Source organism: Podarcis filfolensis, assembly GCF_964270895.1.
Source record: "Podarcis filfolensis genome assembly, chromosome: 4".
NCBI lineage: Eukaryota > Metazoa > Chordata > Lepidosauria > Squamata > Lacertidae > Podarcis > Podarcis filfolensis.
Genome location: NC_139607.1, coordinates 82,565,250 through 82,588,077, shown reverse-complemented (window position 1 = coordinate 82,588,077; position 22,828 = coordinate 82,565,250). Strand labels below are relative to the sequence as shown.

General features: G+C 38.9%; 1 protein-coding gene across 3 annotated transcripts in view; it reads left to right on the top strand.

The window, feature by feature from the left end:
- The window catches only part of ATM (ATM serine/threonine kinase), a 53,226-nt gene that overhangs the window by 18,825 nt on the left and 11,573 nt on the right, over window positions 1-22,828 (top strand). For 2 of the 3 annotated variants that reach the window (XM_083608920.1, XM_083608919.1), the window contains 27 exons: window positions 418-538; window positions 1,354-1,530; window positions 1,958-2,118; window positions 2,854-3,100; window positions 5,138-5,256; window positions 7,125-7,251; window positions 7,695-7,894; window positions 8,513-8,687; window positions 10,514-10,678; window positions 10,948-11,080; window positions 11,923-12,012; window positions 13,415-13,586; window positions 13,687-13,828; window positions 14,169-14,345; window positions 14,580-14,757; window positions 15,655-15,742; window positions 16,540-16,695; window positions 17,263-17,371; window positions 18,205-18,293; window positions 18,378-18,480; window positions 18,790-18,938; window positions 19,115-19,219; window positions 19,760-19,879; window positions 20,220-20,454; window positions 21,774-21,938; window positions 22,167-22,286; window positions 22,400-22,617. In XM_083608920.1, the coding sequence (XP_083465046.1) occupies window positions 418-538; window positions 1,354-1,530; window positions 1,958-2,118; window positions 2,854-3,100; window positions 5,138-5,256; window positions 7,125-7,251; window positions 7,695-7,894; window positions 8,513-8,687; window positions 10,514-10,678; window positions 10,948-11,080; window positions 11,923-12,012; window positions 13,415-13,586; window positions 13,687-13,828; window positions 14,169-14,345; window positions 14,580-14,757; window positions 15,655-15,742; window positions 16,540-16,695; window positions 17,263-17,371; window positions 18,205-18,293; window positions 18,378-18,480; window positions 18,790-18,938; window positions 19,115-19,219; window positions 19,760-19,879; window positions 20,220-20,454; window positions 21,774-21,938; window positions 22,167-22,286; window positions 22,400-22,617 (4,041 nt within the window). Of the gene's footprint in view, window positions 1-417; window positions 539-1,353; window positions 1,531-1,957; window positions 2,119-2,853; window positions 3,101-5,137; window positions 5,257-7,124; window positions 7,252-7,694; window positions 7,895-8,512; window positions 8,688-10,513; window positions 10,679-10,947; window positions 11,081-11,922; window positions 12,013-13,414; window positions 13,587-13,686; window positions 13,829-14,168; window positions 14,346-14,579; window positions 14,758-15,654; window positions 15,743-16,539; window positions 16,696-17,262; window positions 17,372-18,204; window positions 18,294-18,377; window positions 18,481-18,789; window positions 18,939-19,114; window positions 19,220-19,759; window positions 19,880-20,219; window positions 20,455-21,773; window positions 21,939-22,166; window positions 22,287-22,399; window positions 22,618-22,828 lie in introns of those variants that run through there. The other variant, XR_014546980.1, reaches the window with a different exon arrangement.

The window sequence follows — 22,828 nt, the reverse complement described above, 5'->3', positions numbered from 1 at the left end:
CTTTAGTTAGGGATATTCTCAAAGATTAATGGTAGGACGGGATAGCCAGCTTCTACCTCTCTTCTAATTTTGTTGCTAACTGCAAGAGAAATAGATACTACTAAGAAAATGCCAAATATCTAGTTCAGAAGTTTACAAGAAACCTTTTAAGAAAATGATGGGAGATAGCTCCTAAACAGCTGGACTATGAGGTGTATATCTTTGATGGAGGCCCCTTGCCCTTTTCTTTTTGCTATGCAAACTCGCACCCTCTGGGAAGGGATTCAAAGTGACAGTTGCTTAATCACAAACATAGGTGGGCACCCCCAAGAACCACAGAAGGGCTCTCAAAATTAAATGCCTTTAAGGCTTTATTTTAGAAAACAGATAATGTTGTAAATTATTCTAATTTTATTTTTCTCCCTGCTTGATCCTAAGTTTGTTTCAAGATGTGAAGCTGAGAGATTCAACTGGCTTACTGAATGCTCTTCCATTGAAGCTCCAGCAAAGGGCTTTTGAGAACTTGTATCTCACAGTTCAAGAAGGAACAAAGAAATTGGTAATACATTCCACCCCCCCAGCACACATACACATTTCCACTGTAACATTTTCTCTTATTCATTGGAAGTTGTTGTTGGGTGTCCTTTTTAACCGTTTTTCCCCAAATCCACTGAAGTTTAGTTGAATTTGCCTGTTTTTAAGTCTTTGCTTCTAATTAATCTTCCAACTAGGTAATACAGTAAAATGAACATATTTCCATTCACTTTCCAGGTGCACAGGCTACATAGTGACTTAAATGAAGTTGTTTCATTGATGACATGGGGGGCACAGTAGTTGTGCTGTTACTGGAAAAGAGCTATCATGTTTAAGAGTAATGCTAAGGTTTATTATTATTATTATTATTATTATTAGTCTACTTTGTGTTAAACATTTCAGATTCGTGTGCTGAACCCCTCTTGTACATTTTTTCTTAGATTAAATGTTCCTTTTTGCTGTGGCCTTTAATTTCATCAGATAAACTATTGTATTTATCTCTACAATTTTAACACAGCTTCACTCTGCAAGCTTTCCTGGAATAGGGGTCTTGAGTGTTTGCTTCACTTAAAAACAATGGTGCTCTTATCTCATTTAATTGGTATGTGTGGGTTAAGCGTAAGGGGAAAATCATGCTTAGGTTTTGCATGAGGCCTGTAAACTTCCAGTAGGAAAACACAAAAATGATTGCTGCAAAGTAGACCTATTGGATAATTTCTTACATCTCAATTTTTAGGATCGTATTTTAATAAAATATAAATGGTTGAGGGAATTTTTAAATTACATCTATCACTTAAATATATTAAAAGTTCGTCTTCATTCAGTGTTTTCTTCTTGCAGGCACATGGTTCTGTGAACCAAGAGAATCTTCCTGATGAAGAGTATAATAGAAAATCAGTTCTTCTCATGTTAATAACGATGATTTTACGCTGCAGTCCTGTGTGTGAAAAGCAGGCACTGTTTGCGGTTTTCCAGTGTGTAAAAGAGAATGGATTAGAGCCTCACCTTGTAAGGAAGGTATGGGAAAGCACACAGTTAAAAACTCTAAATGAACGTGCAGGGCTTTAAAAAACTTCAATTTTCAAAGAATTTCCGTATTACTTAGATTTGAACCCATAAAAATGTCCATGGTTTTGTGGTTCTGTATAAAATGGTTGTAATTAATAGGTCTGAGCCACTACTCGTTTTTCTCCATAGTGTTAATTCCTGATAGGAGCTTTAGTTCATAGACACTGCCGTCATTCGCACATCACAGTGAACAATAGTTAATGGTTTATTGTGATCACATCTTTTACTCTTTCCTCCTACTGTGTGGAGGAAACAAACCACTTACCTTGGCTTAGCATTACACCCAAATTAGGAATATTTGAATGAAGCCACTATGAGTTGTTATAGTTACTACCAGTGGTGGTCTCATTTGGAATTGCCCTTTTTTCGAACGTAGGTATTGGAAAGAATTCCTGGTACTCTCGGATATAGAAGTGTGGAAGATTTCATGAATACACACTTAGATTATCTTGTTCACCAATGGCTGAACTGCAGCTACAGCCTTCCGGATTTTCCATATATATTATTGAATTACCGTACTTTGGACGAGTTCTGCAGGTATGTTTCTAAATTACGTTTGTGTGATTCCACCACTATTTATCTGGAAACACTCAAAATATTTTGTAGTGATATGCCAGGTGCCACATTTTGTGTTTTATTGGTTGAAGCAGCATATTCTCAGAAAGATGCATAGTGTTTGAGTTACAATACCAATATTTTGGAATAGCCTTCATACATTAAACTATGCTCTTGCTGCAAATAACTGGTCAGTAGCTAATTAGAAGGGACGTGGGTGGCGCTGTGGGTTAAACCACAGAGCCTAGGACTTGCTGATCAGAAGGTCGGCGGTTCGAATCCCCACGACGGGGTGAGCTCCCGTTGCTCGGTCCCAGCTCCTGCCAACCTAGCAGTTCGAAAGCACGTCAAAGTGCAAGTAGATAAATAGGTACCGGCGGGAAGGTAAATGGCGTTTCCGTGCGCTGCTCTGGTTCACCAGAAGCGGCTTAGTCATGGTGGCCACATGACCCGGAAGCTGTACGCCGGCTCCCTCGGCCAATAAAGCGAGATGAGCGCCGCAACCCCAGAATCAGCTACGACTGGACCTAATGGTCAGGGGTCCCTTTACCTTTACCTAGCTAATTAGAAATAGGTGATCAAATGAACTTTTCAAGAATAATTTGTCATAAGAATGCAGTTGTTGGATTCTGTTGTAGCTTGCACTGTATACTATACTTGAAGTGTAATTTCCCCCTCAATTGTTTTGCCATAATTAAAGAAAATCCTTAATTTTAGATCCTGCTACAAAGTTTTGATTCCACAACTGGTTGTTAAGCAACAGTTTGAAGAGGTTACATCCATTGCTAACAAGATTGAAAGAGGGGAGCAACAGCTCTTGGCACATTGTTTCCCCAAAATACTTGTCAACATCCTCCCTTATTTTGCCTACGAAAATCATGAAGATGGTGAGTTTGCGCAAAAGAAAAAGACAGCTCATGAAGTCTATGAGAGGCTGAAAGATGACAACTACTTAGGAAAACAGGTACTTTTTTAATAAACTTGTTGGAATTCCTAGACAATTCTTCTAAAGTGCTCTGTGTTCTGCTGTTTGGCTTAAGAGGCATCCAGCGCTTACTGGGGTTTGTGTCCCTTCCCATTGCACAGAAGCCAGTAAGCCTTTTGTTGTTTTTTTTAAATATTTTTATTCAAGAATTTTTTCCATGTAAACATAACATACATAAACATACAAAGACAAAGACAAAAAACAAAACAAAACATGTACCATTTCATATCCTAATTTCTTGTACCTTTCTTCCCCGACTTCCTCATGCCTCCCTTTTCTGTATTCCAAATTCTTATCAATTACTCAGCAAATCTTCTCTTATTTTAATTTAGATTTAAACTACTCTTCCTTGTTCTCCTTGTCTTAACCATTGCTAATAGTAACCATTTACTTTCCAGTCCAACATCATTCTAACTTTCATTAACTTTGTAATATTTCTTTAAATAGTCCTTGAATTTTTTCCATTCTTCTTGCGCTGCTTCTCTTCCCTGGTTTCGGATTCTGCTCGTCATTTCTGCCAAGCCCATGTAGTCTATCACCTTCATCTGCCATTCTTCCAGTGTGGGTAACTCTTGCGTCTTCCAGTACTTCGCAATGAGTATTCTAGCTGCTGTTGTAGCATACATAAAGAAAGTTATATCCGTCTTTAACACCCCTTGGTAGACAATACCCAAGAGAAAGGCCTCTGGTTTCTTGGAGAAAGTATATTTAAATACCTTTTTAAGTTCATTATAGATCATTTCCCAGAATGCCTTAATCTTCGGGCAAGTCCACCAAAGATGAAAAAATGTACCTTCAGTTTCTTTACATTTCCAACATTTATTGTCAGGCAAATGGTAAATCTTTGCAAGCTTGACTGGGGTTATGTACCACCTGTATATCATTTTCATAATATTTTCTCTTAAGGCATTACATGCCGTAAATTTCATCCCGGTGGTCCACAACTTTTCCCAATCAGCAAACAAAATATTATGACCAATGTCCTGAGCCCATTTAATCATGGCCGATTTAACCGTTTCATCTTGTGTATTCCATTTCAGCAGCAAATTGTACATTTTTGACAGATTCTTAGTACTGGAGCCAGTAAGCCTTTTGACTTAGCCCCCTCTTCCTGTTAGCTCTGCTAGCTCTTTTGTATTCACTTCTGCCTTGCAGAAGAGGAGAGCAGAAGATACATTCCTCTTCTTTTTTCCTGCTTCATAGCTCAGGCCTTCCTTCCCCAACTTAGTTTTTCTAACTCTTCCTCTCTCCTCAATGCCTCTCCTCAATGGCTCCTTCAGGGACCCACGAGCAGCCAAGAATACCCATCTTGGATTGCAGTAACCGTGCAGCTCTAAACCCTGTTAATCCTGGCCGTAGTTGAGATGAGGGCAGGCATATTCTCATACAGATCCCACCCACCCCCCAATTTTAGATGGCTGAGGTCTGAATCACCCCAAGGAGCTTAATTGATGTGCAACCCCTGTAAAATGGGAGAAAGCAACAAATACGGTGCTGTCTGTAGGAACCAAAAGCAATTTGCTGATTAGCCACCAGATGGTGCAGGAGAACAATCTAAGGGCATCCTCACCTCTTGGTTTTAAGGGCTTTCGCCTTTTTGAAAAGGAGGCGCTTAAAGAGATGTTTGTTGGAATTTGGGATAAATGTTAATCTGTGCCATCCACCCCCAATGGGAAAGTTGCCTTAAATGAACTTTCCTCCCAGTTTGTTTTAAGGATGCTTTGCTGGGATAGGTTGCTGCTCTTGGGGAGAAATGGAAGGTGCATCAGACAGAGTATTGCTTTAAAGAACCTCCTCCTTCATAGGAAGCAATTCATAAACAAAGTAATAGTAATAATGAGGAGGAGATCATACACACAGTGGTGGGCAAGTAGGTAAACTATCCAGTTTCTGAGTTTAATACTTTTGAATATAACATCAGCATGGAAACTGACAGGCTGTGTAGTAACCAGCCTTGTATTGTATTTCACATTTAAAATAAAACTAAACCTGTGTTGTGTTGTTTTGTTTTTACAGCTGATTGACAATTTATTTCATAGTAATTTACCAGAGATTGTAGTGGAGGTATTGATGACACTGCATGAGTCAGCTGGTATCGCAGCACAAGAAGATTCTGATCTAACAAGATTTACAGGGTACAGTTTCCCATCCTCTGCCGATTATAACACATGTTGGTTATTTAACCTTTGTAAGCAAATATTTAAGAAATGGGGATGGTATGTAGTGGTTTGACGAAACTGTTTTCTATTTGAGAAAGTGGTGAGTTAGTAATAGTACCTTAAGAACAGGAAAATCTGTTAATTGCATGAACCTACATAAAATTCACTTGTAGTTAATGGGGATGCCCACCACTGAGGAAAGGTGATGGCTCAAAGAAGCAGAGGCTAGAAGCTCCTGGTTGCAAGGCGACTTGGAAGGAGACCAGGGTGTGGGTTCAGAACCATGGATAGTGCTCTGTAAGTGAATCCAAACATTCAAGTTGTTTCAGTGCAGAGCAACTGGATGCCCAGCCACTTAGTGCTGCCTCCTGGCTGATTGAATGGCTGGTGCCTTCCACTGTAGCTCCTTCAGAGTAATTGGGTTTCCAGCTGTGGGGATCTCTGTTGATCACCCAAGGATTTTGTGGATCAGCCTTAAGAATCCAGTGGCAGAGGTCTCTCATTGGGGGGGGGGATCAGGGTAGCCTCCTGTGTCTACAGGCACACAAGGGAAGAACCAGAGAGTAGAACTATCTCCTGAGAACTGCAGCTGCCAGCGGACTCTTCCTCTAAGGAGTCTGGGTCCAGGGTCATGGCATGACTTTTATCATTTTGATATTTGTATGTACAGAAGGAAATTATATTAGTGCTCTTGTCTCAACTGCCCATTTTTCCCAAAGTAAGCCTTCCCTGTTGGGCACTAGGGTATCTCCGGGTAGGACTGTGTTCCTCCAACTGCTTGAAGGCAGGAACTGTTGATGCTGCAAAGAAACTTGATGGATTTCTCTCTCTTGGAGTCATTTTATTTCTTATGTTTACTTGAAGCAAACGTTGCCCTGCAATTGTGATCCTACTTTGCAACTTTTGAGGTCTGTTCACCAGTGACAAAATGCACCATGTGGTTCCACAATAGTTTGTGGTCTATCAGTGAATAATGTTTTGCTTATAGATATTTCTATGGGTGTTAGCACAGTATGATTCTTCAGTTCCTTTTCTCTAGTTCACAGTGTATAGAAATATATTCATGCACACATTACAGCATGTGGATACAGAAAGGCAAGCAGTCATATTTCCTCAGTGTACACTTGGTGTACACACTCATATGTTTGAAATAAAACTGGAGACTGTATTTATACTTTCAGCACAGTGGTGAGTCAGAAAATTGTCCCTAGACAATAAACTGTTATCCAGATTAGATCACCAGTAGAGAGAGAGAGAAAGAGAAGAGACACAGAATTGTTGTTGTTGTTGTTTAGTCGTTTAGTCGTCTCCGACTCTTCGTGACCCCATGGACCAGAGCACGCCAGGCACTCCTATCTTCCACTGCCTCCCGCAGTTTGGTCAAACTCATGCTGGTAGCTTTGACAACACTGTCCAACCATCTCGTCCTCTGTCGTCCCCTTCTCCTTGTGCCCTCCATCTTTCCCAACATCAGGGTCTTTTCCAGGGAGTCTTCTCTTCTCATGAGGTGGCCAAAAGATTGGAGTCTCAGATATAGAATATATCTGAATGTAGAATATAGAATATAAGAAATATCTGAATATAGAATATAAGATATAGAATAGGTAATATTAAAATACCTATTTAAATACAGCATGAGTCTTTTAAAAGAGGCCCCGTGGAACATGTGTACTTTGTATCCACGGGGCCTCTTTTAAAGGACTCACCCTGTATAAGTTAGTTTGTTTCCTCCCAGCTGAGAAATGAATCAGTATTTCAGTCCAATCTGTTCATATTTCTTTTCACAGAAGATTTTTGTTTGGGGACTCATCAAGGCTTTGAAAGGTTTGCATTTTTTTTTTCAGGGATCTGGATCCCACTCCTAATCCTCCTCATTTTCCATCACATGTCATCAAAGCAACATTGGATTACATCAGCAGTTGTCATAAAACAAAGTCAGAAGGTCTTGTACCAATTCTTTCCAAGCACCCTGTAAGTAACTGATTTCAGTTTTGTGACACACATTGTGTATTGACCTACATGCAGGTGCTGCTTAAAAAAGAACTACTGGTCTTACTTGAATAGTAGATTTATTAGCCCAATCCGAAGACTTCATCGTCCACTGTAATAAATCTGCAATATTCTGTCTGTTTGCTCCTTCCTCTTCTGTAATGCCAGCTAGTTTACCCTAATGTCACAATATGGTTCATTTCCTTGTCTCCCTCAAATGTTCGCTTGTAATGTCAGGTGGTGGGGAAATACATGACATCATGACTTCAGGACAGGGATAAGATGCTGGGGGCAAGGGAGGGAAGAGTAGAGTTAGTTAGATAGCTGGCTGTCTTTTTTTTTTAATCATCAGATCTAATTCCAGACAATGTAAAACAGAAAATCCCCAGAGATTACTATCTAATGTCCTATCTTTTTTTCTGCAGGAGTCATTCCAAAAAATCTTATTTGCCATATGTAAGCAAGCATCTGAAACAAATAATATATACAAAAAACATAGAATTATTATGATATATCATTTTTTTGTTCAACTATTACTGGAAAAAATAAAGGATGGTTTAGGAGGAGCATGGGCTTTTGTACTCCGGGATGTGATTTATACTACAATTTACCACATCAGCAACAGGTATGAGTATTATGTACTATTATTTATACACATGTCCAGTGTGAAAATACTTCAGTAACTGGGATTGGGCATCACAGCATTTATGGAGTTGCCTTACCCTGGTACAGCCCATTTTGTCTATGGCTATCAGCTGTGACTGGTATTTAAAGAGCTTAAGCTCAGGCCTTACTAATCAAGATTCCTATAAATGGAGATTGAATCTTGTCCAATACCAGTAAGCCATGAACTTGATTGGTGGTTTAAGGTATTAAGCTTTCAAAGACCTTCAGTGGTATTGTGAAGGACTTTGTCAAAAGCCTTAGTGAAATCAAGATACACTGCATCCATGATATTCTTGTGGAGCAGCTGGTAAAATGTGAGCTGGATGAGGTAACTGTTAGGTGGATTTGAAGCTGGTTGGCTGAGCGGACTCAAAGAGGATGATGAGGAACACTAATAGTTCCTCATCATCCTGAGAAAAAGTGGCATTGCTTTCATTTGAGGGAGAGGGAAGTGGGAAGACAGGGGAACATAGGACATTTTCTCCTGTTGTAAAAATCATTTGTACATCACCACCTTGTCTGGATATACTGTGTGTATTTTAGCTCCCCTAAGCTGCTTTTAAAAAATGTGTTTTAGGCCTGTTCCTCTCAAAGGGATATCCCTCCGGAGCTTCTTGCTATGTTGTGACCTTCTCAGTCGTGTTTGCCATACAGCAGTAATATATTGTGGAGATGCCCTAGGGAGTCACCTCCATGTTGTTGTGGGGACACTGATTCCCATAGTTGGAGAACAGCCTGAAACCCAAGAAGAAGTAAGTTTTAATAAGCTGCACTTGCTAGGCATTTTATGTTTGCTTGATTTAGGTTTACTTGGGTCAGTTTAGAATATGCATACTCCACCTTTCCACCTGAGAACGAAGCGAACAATATAAATGCAAAAATCAGTTAGTAACATTTTTAAAAGGCAATTACTGAAACCCACAACTTATTTAGGGGTTATGTTCCAAGGATAGTGCATGGAACAAAAACCGTGTAACCGTGTATAGTCAAAACAACGTAGGGAGCAATAGCAGGTGGGATTGCTGAAGTTTTTCCCCCCTGGATGCCCACTCTTTTTACCTCTTTAAAAAAATCCCAAGCACCTAAAGCTGAATACACACAAGTTAAATGTGTGTAAGTTGCAGGTTTACTGAATAAGGTATGCACAAGAGTATTTTGAAAGCCCCAGGCAATATTCCAAATTTCTGAGATCCCTTCAATCTCAAAATCTTGAGGTTTAGTAGCTGCTGTTTTAAGAAGTGCACAGTTAATGGCACAGTTTGTTGGATCCCATTGCCATTACATGTGTATGCCCACAAATTTTGGTCACCAGTTCTCTTCCTCACTCTTCTGCAAAGAGTAAGATCTTGTGCTGCATCTCAGTGTGAGATCAGAGATGAATTCCTGTTTCTTTCCCAAGCGTAACTAAATGTCTGCCTTAAACTGCCTTAAATGTCTACTTAATTGGTAGGAAAGATGAACAACTTAACTATCTGCATTATTTAAATGCTTCTTTTTCTCTTTTTAGGCGAATATGGATAATTATGCTCAAAATGCTTGCCACTGAAGAAGTAAATTATACAATCAGGGCTCTATGCTTGCTCATCTTAATTATGAGTCTTAGCGTGCCTGTGTCATTAAATCTGTGAGCTGTGGGCTGCAGTATTTGCATTTAGATATATTTAAAGGCAAGAACTGATATGTGTTACACTAATCTCCTGCATATAATTATATCACTAATGTTATAAAATTCTGTTAAATAGTTTTGCTATTTTTTTTGCAGCCTGCTGATATATTTCATATTTCAATGTAAAATGATATATTTCAATGTAAAAGCTGCAGGCTGTGAAAGGCCGTACGTAGTATGTAGAATTTGTGATGTCAGAATAGTTAGTTTGCAGTCAGTCTGAGAAGGTCCATACATAACCTTTGTCACTAACATCTACATTTAAAAGAGTAAAGTAGGAGTGGTCAGACAGCATGCACTAGCATTTGCTCATTTCCTTTAAATCACAGTAAGCCAGCAACCCTGTCTTACTGTAATGTGCACATGTGGACACTGTGGATATTTAGATGCTACTTCTGCCTTTCCGCTTTATGCACCGTGAAATCAAAAGCAGGCCTTGGGCTCATGCACATCATCTTCACTCTTTCCTCTGTTCTGCTCACAGCATATTGAAATGCACATGTGAACTGAGGAATTAACAGCACAGTCCTTGGTATGGTTGCTCAGAAGTAAGTCCCATTGTCTTCAGTGGGCCTTATTGCCTAATAAACCAGTTTGGGATTATAGTTTAAATGTAGGGTTTTCCCTGACATTGGATATTGAGCCTGATAAACAGGCTCAGCGTCAAAGGATTGGGTGGAAGTGGGGAGTATTTTGCATTCAAATAAGTGCAGGATCTTCTGTTTGGGTATGGGTTTTTGTGCAGTAAGGAAAGAAAATGCACAAGCATTGAGGGAAGTAACTGCTGAGCAGCTAGTCTGCAGATTGTGGATCAGAGTACTGTGGTTGCTGTTTTTCCATGCAAAAACGTGAAGACTTTCTAGAGTGGTTTCATTACTTTGTTCCTCCACTTTTGTTTTCCTTTTCGTTTAGGTCTTGGGCTTATTAAGATATCTAGTGATAGATAACAAAGGCAATGAAAACCTATACCAGGCAATCAAACATCTGGATCCTTTTCCAGATCATCCTGCTTTTAAAGACCTGCGTGCTGTTCAGCAAAAAATAAAATACAGTAATGGTGGATTTTCTCTCCTGGAGGTAATACAATCAGTTTTCAAGCCTTTGAAATCATAGTGGGTTAGGTCTTCCTATTCATATCTACTCATGAGTAAGTCTTAGTAAGATCTTAGTGATGTTAATTTCCAGATAAGAATTGACGCATTACTCAGCCATTCAGAGTCTATACTTTTTTTTAAGATAATGAACATGTGTAACTCTTTTTAATTATATCTAATTGTAGAGCTTTATGAAAAACAGCACCTAATAATTGTGTGTATCCCTACTATAAAATCTGTTTGGTGTTGCAGGAAATTAACCATTTTCTGTCCATAAATACCTCTGATTCGCTACTGTTAACGAGACTTGAAGGTTTAAATGATTTGCGTAAGCAACTTAAGGAGCATAAAGAACAAATGAAGGACCTTATGAAAGAATTTCACGGTATGGGTTTGAGACTGCTTTTTAAATTCCTGGGAGTACTGCATATTGGGGGGGGGGGGGAATGACTAACCTGAGGGCAGCATGGATGCATGATCAACCCTAACACGAACTAAACCAGATACCAGTACAGTTTCTGTTTTGTATACAATGAGCAATGCAATAAGCAAAAATAAATATCAGTCGAAGGATTAGGGAGAAACTGTTTCTAATCTAGAGGATGTTGAGGAAGGCACTAGGCGAAACATAACATTGAGAATGCATTTCCTAATGGGTACCACAATTTAAAAAGTGCTGTCCTTTTTTTGTTTGTTCATGACACACTTCAGAAAATAGCATTGGAGAAAGCAAAGATAGAAATAAATCTGCTCTAGCTGATCTCCTTACTTTCTAGAGCCTCTCTTCCTCTTTCACTGATGAATTGCCTTGTGTCTTGGAGATAGTGTTGGCATATCATACTATAGACTAATTAATATGTTTGAAATTCAATTCTGCAAGTCCTGTGAGTTTCTGTAAATATAATTTCATTTGCCTTTTAACAGGGTCTGTTTATTTCAAAGCACTGGCATTTAAGAGGAATTTTTAAAATTTGTTTGGTTACAACTTTCCACACATGGTTGATATGGATATTGTGGGGTAGTTTTTTTGTTTGTTTGTTTGGAGTCTTCAAATGAAAAATGTTTAAATTAGTAGCATTAATAAATCTTACATGTGTAATCTGTATATTTAATGTCTGTTTTTAATCGTATAATTTTAATGGTATATTTAATTTTATTGGTCTGTGACCATAATAAATAATTCATTCACTTAATATTGCTTTTAATGCTTTTTACACCCAACTGTAGAAAACCCAAAGGACTGTATAATAGTGAAGCTGATAGCGTGTTTCTTACAACTTTCAAAAACAGCTGTTAATTCTACCAATAGAGCCTTGGGTAAGAAATTTAGCTATTCAAATGAGTAGAGTTCTTTTGAAGAGAATTGGTAAAAATTAGATTATGTTGCAAGGTCATACAACATTTAATATTTTTATACCAGTAAATAACTTCAGAGAAATTTTGACTTGAATGTTGAAAGATAGCACCTAGAAACCTGTTAAAAAACCTGATATTGCTCTGTTAGCTTTTTAAAAAAGTATTATTTACTAAATAGTTACTTTTATTAAAGCTTAAAAAACAAGATTTAGTTAATAATACTTCATCTTTGCGTTACTTCCTTTATCTCCTGTAAATGTATCTGCTTTCCTAAATTGCTAACTAATCCTTGCCATTTGAGTATTTCTAAAACTGGAATGTATTGGCTTTTCAAAATGTTTTCTTAAAATAGTACTGGTTCTAGTTCTCAAAGCTCAGTAAGCCCTTCACAGTATAATAGCACCAATTGAAATTGTAAGTGCAAAGAAATTTGGGGGGAGATCTCCCTCCCTTTTTTTCATCCTTTCTCTTGTTTTGTAAGCTATTGCTGCTATTAACCAATAAGAATTCAGGGAACATATGTGATGGAAACAGTTCTCCGTGTCCTGTTTATACACACTGGTGCTATCACTGCAATGCTTAGGCCTAGCCCTTGAATTCTATACAAATTAGAGTCCCTGTAGTGGAAATCACAGAGAAAACGCAACATATTAAAACAGTAGAATGCTACCTTTTTTCTTTATTTTCATGTTGAAGGGTCCGGTTGTATTACCGTATTTTTCACCCTATAGGACGCACTTTTTCCCCTCCAAAAATGAAGGGGAAATGTGTGTGCGTCCTATGGGGCGAATGCAGGCTTTCGCTGAAGCCTGGAGAGCGAGAGGGGTCGGTGCGCACCGACCCCTCTCGCTCTCCAGGCTTCGCAGACCTCTCCGCAAGCAGCGGGAGCGCTCCCGCTGCTTATGGAGAGTTGCCTGCATGCTGAAGCCTGCGCGCGCTGAGATCAGCGTGTCCAGGCTTCGCAGACCTCTCCGCAAGCAGCGGGAGCTCTCCCACTGCTTGCGGAGAGTTGCCTGCATGCCGAAGCCTGCCCTCGCTGAGATCAGCGCGTCCAGGCTTCGCGGACCTCTCAGCAAGCAGCAGGAGCCAGCGCTGGGCTCCCATGGCTTGCAGAGAGCTGCCTGTTTGGGGGCTGGGGTCGGGGGAAGCTCGGGCCTCCCCCGCCCCAGCCCCGCGCCTGGGGGGGAAATAATTTTTTCCCCTTTATTTCCCCCCAAAAAAACTAGGTGCGCCTTATGGGACGGTGCGTCCTATAGGGCGAAAAATACGGTATGTATATTTTGTACATAAATATGAAAAGCAGTGAAATGTGAAAAACATCAGTGAAATATGAAAAGCATCATATGAATGTCTACATTTGCAGATGCAGTTGGAAGTTGTTTGGGAGAAATTGGTCCTATCAATTTTTCCACCACAGCGTTGCAGCACACTAAAAGCGCTTCATCCTCAAGTGCGGTTGATCTGTTTGAAGACCGAGAACTTCAATGGGTCTTCATAATGTTAACTCTCATAAGTAATGCTTTAATAGATCAATGGTAAGTATACAGGAGAAAATTTAACATGGTGTATAAATGTTGCCTTTAAGTAAATCTGAGATGACAATATCCAATTTCTAAAGAGTTACATTTTTTTCAGTATTGACGTTCGATCTGCTGCTGTTGCATGTTTGAAAAACATTCTAGCCACTGAAACTGGACATCGATTTTGGGATATTTACAAAACTGAGACTGATCCCATGCTGGTATACCTCCATCCTTTCAGGGTGTCTAAGAAAAAGGTATTGTGTTTTGTACTGTATTATAAAACTAGATGCAGAACCCTAACTCTCCTGTCTTAATTGATAAGACTATCTTGGATCAGTAGCTGCTCCCAGACATTTCCAGAGGTGTGTCCAAATATCTGAAGTAGTTTGACTGACTCCTGGATTTTCCAGAGCTTTTAAAATACAATTCTCTTTGTCCCAGCAGTTCTGCATAGTGAGATAAAGGAATTGTGAGCTGCCTTAATAGAGGCTGGAGTTGGTGGTTCAGGAGAGAAGGCTATGTAATGCTGCTTAAGGAATTTTAACAGACGCTTGGTTTCTTTTTTAAAAAACAACAACACAAAATGATATTTAGTTCTTGGAAGTGCCCGAACAAGCAAGAGACCCTCTTTCCGAAGATCTGGATAATACAAATCTGTGGATTCCTCAAGGTGAAAGCCATGATGTTTGGATTAAGACCTTGACTTGTGCCTTGTTGGATAGTGGAAGGATAAAAAGTGAACCCCTTCTTTTTCTGAAGCCACTGTGTAAGGTAAAATAAGTTTGTTGGTAGGATTACATTCTATTGCCCTGTCACCTTCCTATTTTAAAGTTTCATCTTACTACATTTTTTTCTCTTTCCCCATGTCATTTAGAGGTGTGTGAACTTTTTGAATGAACAATATATGGAATGCTTTGTTATAACTTAGTATAAGAATAAAGCTGACTACTAAAGGCAAACTGAAACTAATAATGTGTTCAAGCAATTTCTTTCTTTGTGTTCTAGGTTCAAACTGCTTTTTGTCAGGCTGTCCTTCCATATTTGATTCATGACATTTTACTTCATGACTTAGATGAATCTGCGCAATCTCTTTTATCAACACACATTCAGATGTTTTTTACCACCTGTTGCAAATATGCATTATCTCCCAGTAGGCCATCTACACCTGCAAATTCAGATCCAGGTAACACCATAAAGCTTTTCCTATGCCTCAAGATATTATGCATGTAAGGGTGAGCTTAGGTGGGATTTGAGCTCCATCTAGTGGTTGGAGGCAAAATTGCTGCTCCATTTAAAGCATTTCCCCCCATTCTTAGAAATAAAGACTAATAATTTAAAGATATGGCATGCAAGATATTGAGAATGAGGATGGGGGGAAACCCAACTCAAGATTGGTTCTTCGTTATAGGGCTCTGGTAATGATCAGCTAGAATGGAAAGAGTTTTAAGAAGAGGAAGAGCCAAATGTTGCTAGTTTGTCAGCTGAGCTAAACTAAAATTGTTAAGAAATAACAGAAGAGTCAAAGCTATTTCTTTTTGTTAAATAGCAGAGACAGCATAGTTTAATAGATGGTTCAGATTCCTGCTTTGCTATAAACCACTTTCTTAATAGCTGTGGGGGTACGTCTGTATTTCACACACCATTTTCTCGTTTAAAATACGGTGGTACCTCGGGTTAAGTAGTTAATTCGTTCCGGCGGTCCGTTCTTAACCTGAAACTGTTCTTAACCTGAAGCACCACTTTAGCTAATGGGGCCTCCTGCTGCTGCCACGCCGCCGGAGCACAATTTCTGTTGTCATCCCGAAGCAAAGTTCTTAACCTGAAGCACTATTTCTGGCTTAGCGGATTCTGTAACCTGAAGCGTATGTAACCTGAAGTGTATGTAACCCGAGGTACCACTGTATATGTATTCATGACTTACCGGGGGAGTTACTTATCAGGGAGATTCAAAAGAACATTGAAAACTTAAGCATAACATCCCTTACTATTTTGGTTTTCGTTGTTATTAACTTCCCTAATTCAGAGTTGTTATTGTACATCAGATCAGTAGCCTTCTGACTAAAGTTTTTTTCCAATGCAGATTCACAAACCTTTGTTCATGGAAGTTTGGATAAAATATCTCGACGGACAATGCTCGCTGTTGTTGACTTCTTAAGACGGCAAAAGAGGTGGATGAAGTTGCTGTGTTAGCATTTATGTTATTGTACTTTAATTTTACAACAGAGGTCTATTTAGACATTGAAGGGAGGGCTCTCAGATGTCTTTGTTATTTTTGCACTCACAATGATTTGTTCTCATGATGATATGGGATGGTTACACATGTTGCCTCTTTCAATACTGTTTGTGTCTTCAAACATTTGGGGGCGGTGGCACTGTTTCATTTCCAAACAGTAAATGTCCCCTTTTTGTCACAAGAGTTCCCCTCCAAATGGCAATAATGCCGTAAAGTTAGGTTACCATTTTAGAACAACTAATAAAGCAGAATATTGTGTGGGTGGTCCATTATAAATCCACCACTAATGCATAATTTTTGTGTCAGTGACCTGTTGCAAAGTATACCTGCAAAAAAACCAAACCCCACCAGGTTTACCAAAGGGCCTGGGCCCTTCCAGTCAATTGCATTTAGAAGACCTGTTATATATTGTTATATATTTAGAAGACCTGTTTCAATTGTCAGTAACAAAACAGCCATTGAAAGTGGCTTTGTATGTAGCCCAGAATTGTGTTTGTCAATTAAGTTGAAGCAACTTCTAAAATCTTTCTAAGGATGTCAAATAATTCTGTGATGTCAAATAATTCTATGATGTCAAATAATTCTGTGTTATTTCTTAAAGCAACGACTGTTATAGTCCTGACAAAATAATAATGGGGGATAGGTTATAGATTTATAGAACATGTGCTGCTTTCAGTTTAAAGCCGTTTTATAAAGTGAGATGAATGCACTTGTGATTAATATTTTGTTCAGGAGTCCTTCAAGTACAGTCTTCAGTGACAGCTTTTGGCTGGAACTCGACTACCTTCAGGTTGCCATGGCAGCTCAGTCTTGTGCTGCTCACTTCACAGCTTTGCTCTACACAGAAATCTATGCAGACAAGATAAATTCAGACAAACAGCAAGTAAGGTACTAGTGTTAAATACAGCCTATTCTCATTTATGTTAAACTAAAATACATTGATATACGTGCATGTGGGATGAGTCTGACTCAGAGGATTCTCCTCTTGGATAAATTGCACTGGTTATTTTGTTTCAGCATGAGTTCCTCATGCTAAAAATCAATACTGCTTTCAAACAAAATCCATTAACTTCCACCAACCAGATGGTTTTGGCCCATTGGCTTCAGTAAAGTCCATCCCTGCCTTAATCTAGAGACTATCTCAGTGGCAAGAGGCAGTGTGCCATGTCTTGGTTTGTTGAAATTCTGTGGGTTTTGTAGTTTAAATAAAATGAAAACAACACAGTTTTGTTAAGGGGAGACCTTTGTTGCCTCCCAAAGCACCTACTTATAGTTATCCAATTTTCCATTTAAGGAGTTGATTGAACAGGTCTGACCAAGGAAATGGACTCAGCTTAGTTAAGTAACAGAGTATCTCTAGGACTTACCCACGGCTTAGATTTACCGGTATATCTAGTCATTTTAAAAGAATTCATATCCAACTTGAAGACCAATTTTTAAACTTGTTTTCTGCAGGTCTACTTTCAAAGCAGCTAAGCAGCTAATATTTGAGGAAGGAAGTCAGAATTTAACACTAACTTCTTTGAGCAAGAAGAGCAAAGAGGAAACTGGAATAAGTTTGCAGGTATGGTACATCTTGTTTTTGAGAATATTTCAACTAGTTCACTCATAGATAGGTTTCTAAGACTTCTAACAAGTAAGTTATGGTTACCAGGCGACTTGACAATTGTGTGGCCCCACTAGCCTCCATAAACTATACTGTTGACTTAAAATACTGTGTCGACTTCTATTTGAAAGCGCAGTGTTGGGCTGCATTGCCATTCGCTTCACAGATACTGCTTTTTCTGGGATGGGAGCTGAGGCTGTATTTTAACTTTCAGTTTCATGTATGATGCAGCTTGCTTTTGGCCTTATTTATCCAGTATGATAGTAAAATACAACTAGGATCTAAAAGGGTATTTAGGTGCTCTCAGTGAAATTTTGGGCTTTAGTTACTTGAGCAGCAGGCCCAAGCTGCTTTTGATTCTTAGACTGGTGTGTGGTTGTGGGTCCAGGATGAATTGGGAGACACAGCCCATGCGTGGATGTCTCACTAAGGCAGCCTAGAAGGTCCATTCATGGTAAATGAACCAGTGTTCCAATACCCATCCATTTCAAAAGTAAATTGCTATGTGTCGTGTGTTGTTGCTATTCAATAGATATGAGCCTTATGAGTTTCATGGTTCTCTAGCTCCTGGCCTCTATGTATTTTGTGTAAAGGAAAACATATTAATTTCTCTGAGCATAGCCCACAGGGCTTTCTGTTTGGATGTGGGAGGTCTATCAAAGTGTGCTAAAAGTTTATAACAGAGGCAAAGACAAGTATTGGTCAGATTTAACATATTCCATAGAAGATTGCAATATTTTTTGTTCTGTAGGATGGAAGAATGTCAAGTAACTATTTTCACTTGTACCTAGGACCTTCTCATGGAAATATACAAAAGCATAGGAGAACCCGATAGTCTCTATGGCTGTGGTGGTGGAAGAATGCTGCAGCCTTTAACTAGGTAATAATTTTATTGGGGAAATTAGCAATTTTAACTGAAGGCAAAGTGTTATCAGTTTTAATATTATTCTTTTATCCATGATAGGATAAGAACATATGAGCATGAAGCAAGATGGGAGAAAGCCCTAGTAACCTATGACCTTGAAACGACTCTTCCACCATCAACTCGGCAGGCAGGAATAATAGAGGTAATTTTTAAAGCAATGCATATCTCCCCCCCTTCCCCCCCTAAATGCTCACATTCACAGGGGTAGTCAGTATGGTCCCCCCAGATGTTAGATGACAGTGTCCATAATTTTGACTGTAACAGTTTAATTCTGTAAAAAAATAATAATCTAGTATTATGCTTTGACCTTGAACATGGTAGCCTGAAGTGCTACTAGGACTAGAAGTAAGTGGGACTTGGGTGTAGTAAAAATGCTTCACTTCCAGTGTTGGAAAGCATTTTCAGAAATCTGATCATTTTCATGTTAACTTTTTATCTCACTGATCGGCAGGCCTTGCAGAATTTCGGGCTGTGTGACACACTCTCCATCTACCTTAAAGGACTGGAACAAGAGAACAAAGAATGTTCTATGGAATTGCAAGAGATTCGTTATCAGGCAGCTTGGAGGAACATGCAATGGGATCAAATCTCTTCCGTCAAGTAATGCAAACTATCACTTTTCAGATGTAATGTTTTTAAATGTTTGTCCCTTACCTAAAACTGCTACGAAGGGAGCCTTAGTAGCAGTTGATAAGCTGATAAAGGATTACTGTTATAAAGGACAGTTTAATAAAGTGTTTGCATTCAAATAGAAATTTTGTTAATTCTCTTTTAAGAGATGAAATTGGAGGACAAGGCTACCATGAATCATTGTATGATGCTCTACAGTGTCTAAGGGACAATGAATTCTCTACTTTTTATGAAAGACTGAAGTGTGCCAGGTAAGTAGCAAGCTTTGCATACAGGTGTCTGTGTATGTTATTAACAACAACAAAAATGCCAATAAACTGTAGCTTTCCTAACACATTGCAGTTTATGTTATAAGAGATGTATACATCAGTGCTTCATTTGTGTAAAATGTATGCAGCTTCCATGGATTCTAATGCAATTTATGTAAGGCATAACATAGCAATTTGAAACTTTTGAAAGAAGTGCATTTTGAAGATTAGAGATAAGGCTTAAGCAGATAAGAAGGTTGGATGCTGCAGAGGAGCTACTTGCCTTTTTACATGTAGTGTGATATGCCCCTTATTTTGTAGATCAGAAAATTCTCTTATCTTTTGATGGAGTCAAGACATTTTTTAATTGTAGGCATGTGTTACAGTCAGATTTATTTTCAGTTGAAGTTATATGTAATGTCTGTTTCTATTAAGTGCTGCTTGACAAGATATCCTTTCTGACTTCTGCTCACTGTGTAGTGGGATTTGAAATTGCTTTGGCAGGTATCAGAAGTTACAGTGATCTTTTTCTTATATTTGCAGAGTCAAGGAAGTAGAAGAGCTGTCTAAAGGCAGCCTTGAGTCTGTATATTCATTGCTGCCTACACTCTGCAGACTGCAGACCATTGGAGAGTTGGAATGCATAGGACAACTTTTCTCTGGGTACTTTTCTTTTCCAACCAATGCTTTACTTTTTCCTTCCTTATGACCCTGGATGTATTTACACATTTCACCCATGGAAATAAATTTCTTCCTATAGGGTAATCAGAATCTGCATTCCTTCACTGCAAACCTAATTTGCATGCATAAAGTCCCAGCTTACATCCCTGGGATCTCCAGTTAGGGCTGGGAGAAACACCAGTGTGAAATCCCAAAGAGCCACTGCAAGCCAGTGTAGACAATACTGGACTAAATAGACTCAGTGATCTGACTCAATGTGAAGCAGCTTTATTAAAATTTAGTCAGAATTCCTCACACACTTCCATATGCTTTCTTATTTCAGATCTTTTACTGCCAGCCAGCTGAATTGTACGTATCTGAAGTGGCAGAAACAGTCCCAGCTTCTCCAAGACAGCGACTTTAGCTTTCAGGAACCTATCATGGCTCTCCGCATAGTAATTCTGAAGATCCTTCTGGAGAAGGAAACTGAGAATGCCAAAAGGGAATGCATCAAAGACATCCTCACAAAACACCTGGTGGAGCTGTCCAGATTGGCTCGAGTGGCAAAAAACACACAGGTAAATAAATCCTTAAAATTCAGTCTAGATGTTCTCCCTTACGGATTTGCTATATTAAGTATAGATTGATGTTATTATTTTTAAAGAGGTGCTCCAGGGATTCTCCAAGATGTATTAGGAAATTATAATTCCCTAGTCTTGTTACAACGCTGTTGTTGTTTAGTCGTTTAGTCGTGTCTGACTCTTCGTGACCCCATGGACCAGAGCATGCCAGGCACTCCTGTCTTCCACTGCCTCCCTCAGTTTGGTCAGACTCATGTTTGTAGCTTCGAGAACACACTACCTGTGTCCTATAGTCACATTTGCTAGCCTGGAAACAAACAAAAAAATATTTAAATGTGAAAGTCAAGCCATTGTATTTTGGCAAGTGCATTTTCTCATTTTCTGCAGTATGCCTGATTGGCAATTAGGCACCTTAACAATACTAAGAGCTATGGAGCAGCAGCATGATATAGTCACCTTCTTGAATTCCCCAAAAGAAGTGCATAATTTTGTTGTTGTTATTGCATCAGTTGCAAATTCTCTTTCCTTTTTTGGTAGTTTAAAACTTTCTAGTGGATCAATAAGTTGTCCTTTCTGTGAAATAATATAGCATACAATTATAGGCCTGAATATATTTCTATTTACTCAAAGCTGGACACCACTTGCACATGCCCGCAGGTTCCTATTCTGGATTAATTCACCTAAATAGCTTCCAGCCTTAGTGTGTTATTCATTAATTGTGCTGTACAGATTGAAAGTATATTTAGGAGTGAAAGTGAGTGGAAATCATTCCATTTATCATTCTATAGCCCCTCTGGTTATGAGGCGTAAAAGGGAAGGTTCAAAATATACTAATCTGTGATCAGTGATTTGCAGTACACTGTTTCTGGTGTAAGAATTTGAGCACAACCATAAATTCACTACATGAGCCATAAAATTAATAGATCCTTTAAGGCTAAATACTGTTATCTTGGGCTCAGTCTTCCATATGCAATTATTTGATTAATAGTACTAGATCTAGATTCCCCTGTACTCTGATCCCATATCTTAAATTGCAGCCATATAATGTAGGACAAACTATTTGTGGCTTATAAGTGGTACAGATTTTAACGTGGGTGTAAAGGAAATGAATTTTCATTTCATTCCAGCAATAGGATTTGCATACTGAATCATTCTTGGAAGATTTAAGTACATGAACATGCAGTTAGATCAGGGATGGGATGTAATTGTAACAAGGTACAATTGGTATCAGATTTCACTGGATTCTAGAAATATGAAGAAATGGATGATATCTCAAAACTTAAGATAATTTTTTTTTGCTTCATTTTGTTTTCCAGCTTCCAGAAAGAGCAGTGTTTCAAATCAAACAGTTCAGTCCGGCTGGACATGGGGTATGTGTGTGGCAGCTGGAGGAAGCACAAGTGTTCTGGGCTAAAAAGGAAGAAAGCTTAGCGCTGAGTATCCTAAAGGAGATGATTAAGAAACTGGATGAAGATGACATGGTACATTTTGTCCTATGTCAGCTTGACAGTAGCAGCGTTGTTTAAATTTCTGTTTTGTTTTGAAGAAACACAAGGGCAACATATGTGACAAACTTGTATTTGTGAAGGGCCAAAACATATGCAGAAAACCTTAACTGAAAGGGGAATTCAAAATAAAAGAGTGCTTGGGGAGAGGTCACTTTATATACAAGTGAGTATGTCTGACCTGCATGATTATATTCTTCTAAGGTTAAAGAAGACCCAAGCCTGCGACTGATTTACACAGAATGTCTGAGGTTGTGTGGAAGCTGGTTAGCAGAGACATGCTTAGAAAACCCGACAGTCATTATGCAGAATTACTTGGAAAAGGTAAACAACTTCTGCAAATATTTTTGAAATCTTATTTGCGTGCTTACTCATTAAATGGTGGTTGTTTAATGGCCAGGCTGTTGTTTTATTGTTTTTATAACATTTGGTTCTAGGCAGTAACAGCTGTTGGGAACCAAAACGATGATAGTAGCACCGAACTCAAAAGTGGAAAGATGAAGGCTTTTCTGTCCCTTGCACGTTTTTCGGACACTCAGTATCAAAGAATTGAGAACTACATGAAATCATCAGAGTTTGAAAACAAGCAAGCTTTGTTGAGGAAGGCCAAGGAAGAAGTTGGCCTCTTAAAGCAGCACAAAGTTCCTACAAACAGGTAGGCCTCTCTAACTGAGGTATGTTATGCCACCAATTCGTAGTAAGTTAAGGCAGGTCTGTCAGCTGGTTGGGGTTCATCTAGCTATATTTTGGCATGTATATTCTTGGGGAACAGTGAGCATGTTCTTAGTAATGAAGCATTATCTTAGGAGTTTTCCTGCTTCTGTCATTTTATTGTGTAAACCAATAGAAGTAATCATTGGGTCAAG